The sequence below is a fragment of the Drosophila guanche genome, unplaced genomic scaffold, assembly GCF_900245975.1.
Source record: "Drosophila guanche unplaced genomic scaffold, DGUA_6, whole genome shotgun sequence".
Taxonomy (NCBI): Eukaryota; Metazoa; Arthropoda; class Insecta; order Diptera; family Drosophilidae; genus Drosophila; species Drosophila guanche.
Window position 1 is genome coordinate 5,362,252 of NW_022995752.1, and position 5,647 is coordinate 5,367,898.

Here is a 5,647-nt window from a genome sequence, read left to right on the forward strand (position 1 = left end):
GAATATTGGTCACGCAGGGTGGAAGATGGCGACCTGGAAACGAGACCGATGGTACCTGAACGTGAACCAGCAGGAGACGGCGGAGCTCGGCGATACACGACGCCCTACGAGAGGCGAGACGACTGGAGAGAGCCGAGATGGGGACGCATCGACAAATGGGACATCCATTTCGACGGCGACCCAGACCCGGCCAAACTGACGGTGGAGGATTTTGTCTTTCGGGTCGAATTTCTCCAGAGGCAGAGTCGACGCTCGTGGGACGAAGTCCTTGATAATTTTCACCATCTGGTGAGAGGACGTGCTGCCGAGTGGTACTGGCAGTTTGTAAGAGAGAGGCCTCCAGAAGTCTGGGAGGACTTAAAGGACGAGTTGGTATCCCGATTCCGTGCAGTAGGTGGGCAATACGAGCGGCTGCGTGCGTTGAATGAGCGACGGCAAGAACCTGGAGAATCGGTGGAAGATTACTTTCGAGCGATGCGGAGGCTGGCTGCAAGACTGATCACCCCAATAGCAGATTCTGAGATGGTCAGAGTCGTCAAGAAGGGACTCGAGGAGGAGATCGCTCGTTATGTGTACGCGATCCGAGTCCGGAACCTGGAGCAGCTGAGGGTTCTCACACATCTCCACCTCATGGAAAAGGCGTCTGCGCTCGCTTCCAGTCGAAAAGCGGGCTGCGACTTCAAGGTTGTTAGGCCATTCGCTCACCTCCTCTAGCTCGGTCTCTCGGAGGAGCTGTTGGAAGGAGAGGAAGAGGTGATGGTTGAGGAAACCCACCTGACAGCGAAGCCGAGGCTGGGCTGCTGGAATTGTGGAGAAGTTGGCCACGGGTTCCGAGAGTGTATGGCCAAGGAACGCAGAGTATTCTGCTATCTCTGCGGAAAGCCCGAAACGTACACGCCGAAGTGTCCCAACTGCTCGGGAAACTCAAGAACGGGCATGATGAAGGCGGGATATCAGAGCTCGGGACGGAAGCCCGCGAGGAAGTGAAGGAAGCGCTATTGGAGGTTGTAAAAATTAAGCATATTAACCCAAGTAGTATAGGAAAAAATAGTTTAAAAATCTTACCGGTCGAAGAGAGGATGAGGAAGTATAAACAAACGCGAAATCGGATCTTTGACGGACATCAGCTGAATGGAATGCGAGGTGTCAGCCGTAGACTCCAGAGGGCCCGTGCACGCTTCCGGCAAAGGAGACAGACTCGCAAGGAGGTGGCGGAAGCAGTCAGGCGTGGAGCAGGACGTGACCCAAGGGTTTTTGCCGAGGTGCAAATCCTAGGACGGAAGATTTCCGGACTGCTGGATACTGGGGCATCCGTAAGTGTCCTCGGAAAGGGCAGTCGTGAGCTCCTAGACGACCTCGGTGTGGAGATGGACAACTATATCTCGATCGTCAAAACCGCCGCAGGAGAGGACAGGACCATAATCGGCAAGGCGAGAATCCCTGTGGAGTACAACGGAATCAGCAAGGACATTCTCTTTTACATCTGTCCATACCTGGAGCAAGTCATGTACTTGGGGGTCGATTTTTGGGGGTCGTTCGTGTTGGCTCCCACAGTCCTCGGTCCGTATCCAAGATCGACAAGCGATGCCAAAATATCCGAAGTCCAGATGTCACAGATCAGTCAATATGTCGAAGACCACCAGGAGAACGTACATGTGGACGCATGGGACCTGGAAGAGAAGGAAGCTGAAGAACTGGAGAAGGTAAAGGGGGAGTTCCTGACTTACGAAGATGCCGGACTAGGGTCAACGACTGTAGAGGAGCATCGGATCCAGTTGGTAGAGGGCGCGGAGCCGTTTAAGGATCGACACTTCCCTCAATCCCCAGCGATGCAGGAAGTGGTCTGGACCGAAGTGGACAAGATGCTGGAACTAGGAGTGATAGAGGTTAGCGATAGTCCGTGGAGCAATAGGACGACGGTAGTGCGGCAACCTAACAAAACAGATTTTGTTTAGACGCCCGAAAGCTGAACCAACTCACCGTCAAAGACGCTTACCCTCTTCCTAGCATCGAGGGAATACTGTCCAGGATCGACCAGACGCATTACATTTCAAGTGTGGACCTTAAATTCGCGTTCTGGCAAATCAAGTTGGATCCAGAAGGCAGGAAATGTACCGCTTTCACCGTTCCAGGTCGTCCGCTGTACCACTTTGTGATGATGCCCTTCGGTCTGTGTAATGCTGCACAGAGGCTATGCCGAGTGATGGACAAAGTGATCCCGACGCAGTTGAGATCAAACGTTTTCGTCTATCTAGATGATCTCTTGGTGATAGCTCCCGATTTCCAGACGCATCTCCGGTACCTTCGGTTGGTGGCCCAGTGCTTACGAAAAGCAAATTTAACAATAGGCTTGAAAAAATCAAAATTTTGCTTTAGGTCACTGAAATACCTGGGATTTATCATCGAAGGTGGCACGTTGCAGATGGATCCTGAAAGAGTTTTGGCCATTCAAAGGATTCCCAATCCGAGTTCAGTGAAGGAACTAAGAAGCTACCTAGGAACCGCAGGATGGTATAGGCGCTTCATCAAGGATTACGCTTCCATTGCTGTGCCGCTAACAGACGCGCTGAAGAAGCATCAGCGTGGAAAGTTTTCCCTGTCCACGGAGGCCGAGACGGCGATAGGATTCCTGAAGAAGGCACTCACCACGGCTCCGGTATTAAGTCATGCTGATTTCAAGAAGCCTTTCTATGTACAGTGCGACGCATCGAATTACGGAGTGGGAGCGGTGTTGTTTCAGTTGGACGTCGAAGGAGCCGAGCGTCCGGTGGCATTCTTCTCCGCCAAGTTAAACAAGCATAAACAAGTAACGGAAAAAGAGTGTTTAGCTGCGGTGTTGGCCATTGAAAAATTCAGACCGTACGTTGAATTGATGCCCTTCACGGTTATTACGGATCACGCCAGCCTGAAATGGCTCATGTCATTGAAGGATCTAAACGGACGTCTTGCGAGGTGGTCATTGCGACTGCAGAGGTTTGACTTTGGAATCGAACACCGGAAAGGAGTCGACAACGTCGTGGCGGATACACTCTCACGCTGCATCGACGAAGTGGTGATAGATCCAACGGAGATGGAGCCTAAGGTCTGCTGTCTCAAACTCAGAAGTCTTATAGTCCTCGACTTTCTTCTTTAGCCGTTCTTAGTTCTGTACAACGGACTGGATGCTCACCTTCCCCTACACTATATCAAGCGGATGGCTTTCACGCAAATGGACGACCAAGTGGAAGGGACCATTTGGAAATTATGGATTCCCGCGTCTCTGACGGAAACTTTCATCTCCAAGGCCCACGAAGACCACACAGCTGGACACGGTGGACTTAAAAAGACCTTGCATCGGCTAAGAAGGCAATTCTACTGGCGTCGCTACTGCTGTGTTCACGCCCTCATACAGGCCTTGACGCTACGAACATTCCTCAGGTTTCGTGGGTTAATAGCTTCGGTCCATCCCTAGCCAGTCCTTCAGCATTGCCTGAGGCCATTCCAGAAATTATACATCGATTTCCTGGGGAAGTATCCTCGGTCGAAAAGGGGACAAGCTTGGATTTTTGTCGTCGTAGAACACTTCTCTAAATTCACCTTTCTAAAAGCGATGAGAGAGGCGACAGCTGCGAACGTAGTTCAATTCCTAGTACAGGAAGTGTTCTACAAGTTTGGGGTGCCCGAGGTGATCCACTCCGACAACGGAAAGCAGTTCCTGTCGAAGATCTTCCAGGACATGATGAGCACCTTCGGCGCCCGACATCTGCGCATAGCAGTTTACTCACCACAGAGCAATGCCGCCGAGAGGGTGAACCGGACAATATTAGCTGCAATCAGGACGTATTTAGAGAAGGATCATCGAGACTGGGATATGTACCTACGCCTCTAACTTCACAGCTAGGCACTGAGTCACGTGCTTCGGTGTCCGCACTGCGGCAAAAAACGTCAAAAACCTGTCGTTTACAAGGAATTACCCTACTGCTATAAGTTGGCGAGGAAGCTGCAGTCGCTGACGGAGCATGAGGTGCACGCATTGAACCCCGCGGATAAGTGCCACATCATCCGGGAACGTATCAAGGCCAACCTTCTCCAAGAGTACGAGCGCAGCAGCCAGCGCTACAACAAACGGGCCCGAATATTTTTCGCCAAACCTGGGCAAGAAGTATACAGGCGCAACTTCACCCTCAGCGACTTTGGGAAGAGCTACAACGCCAAATTCGCCCGGAAGTTCCTGAAGTGCCGAGTCGTACGTCCGGTTGGAAATAATGCCTACGAACTTGAAGACCTGGCGGGGAAACCGGTGGGAATTTTTCACGCCAAAGACCTGAAATTGTAGTGGGAAAGCTTTAGAAGGAGAAGGGAAGAAGAATAGGGCACTCATGTACAAACCGAGTGGGTGTGAGCCTACGTTGGGCGCTGCAAGACCTTAGGGCAAGCGTTAGGTTTCAATGTCCTTCGAGTGTTTGCGAATAATTCTTCCGTCGTGTTGCATTCGAAGGAGAGCGATATGCAAAATACTAGATTTGGTAGTATTTTTTTGGAGGTTGATAGGTCGATAGGCGAAGGGGCAAGGCGATCAACGGTGCCGGTGAGAGAGCGGGAGAATGTAAGAGAGGGGAATATTGCGGGATCCACTAGCCAGCTCACCCACACCCTCAAGAATGCCATGCTATGCCCTTGAATTTGGTTCAAGGGCAATAGAAGAGATGAGATCAGCTGCAGCAAGGGGGACTGCGTAGAGTAGCTACGCTGAACATGCCGGAGTGGGAAAATAAACATCGGCAGTGTTAGGGCGTTTTGTGTGTGTGACCGTTTAGGAAAACAAACAGACCGGCCAACGTAGAGGACCCTTTTACCCGAATCGAAATAAAAAGGCGTAAATTGTATCGGCTGTCTTCCCGTAGATGGGCCAAAATTACGATTCCCCGGCCCGCGGAATCCTGGTCACACCCCTGCCCGGGCGCGACTCGCCACAGCGCCACCGACAATTAAATAATTAATCCATGCCTACATAAACGCATACCTATCTACATGCATATATAAAGACACACCAAAATAATATCTATCTATATTAATTAATATTTAATTAATTAGCCACCCCACATATATTTACCGACCATATTAATGTAATATAAATGTAGTATTTGTATTTATATTTATTTTATTATTTATATTTATTATTTTTGTGATTATTCCCACCCATTAATTTAAGTTGAAGAGTCGGGAATAGGCGGACGCGCCACGAGACATTAGTATAGGGATTTTTAGTTAAGTATGTGTTAAGTTTTTGGTTTAAATATTATAACGTTTAAAATGAAGTGCTAGTGTGTTTAGTATGGGGGGGAAAGGGGACCACAACGGCGAGATGGAGAAAGTCCGCCACACTTGGGAAGGAGATCTGAGGTATTCTGAGTCGCATCTCAGGTAGAGTACGTAGGAGCTAGACCATCGGCACCTCAGACTTGTCCACGTCTGTGTTGGAGAGATGTTTGTCCGTTAGATGTAGAGTAAAGTCCGATGCATTGTTTTGAATTATCGTTTGTTTTTGATATTTGTTCGAGATGTCCGAACAGTTGGTTTGTTGTGCGACCTGGGGGCCTGGGAAGAACTCAGCCCTGGGATGACTGGCTAGCCGGCCTTGCCCCAACACCAAAACAGGTTCGTAACA

The 5,647-nt window shown here is 50.0% G+C and overlaps 1 protein-coding gene across 1 annotated transcript in view; it reads left to right on the forward strand.

Annotated features, from left to right (window-relative positions):
- The first annotated feature begins 1,583 nt into the window (after window positions 1–1,583).
- Window positions 1,584–5,647, forward strand: part of LOC117588144 — a 7,882-nt gene continuing 3,818 nt past the window's right edge. Inside the window, exon 1 of the mRNA XM_034279239.1 lies at window positions 1,584–1,886. Within this exon, the coding sequence (XP_034135130.1) occupies window positions 1,608–1,886 (279 nt within the window). The 5' untranslated portion in view covers window positions 1,584–1,607. The remainder of the gene's footprint in view (window positions 1,887–5,647) is intronic.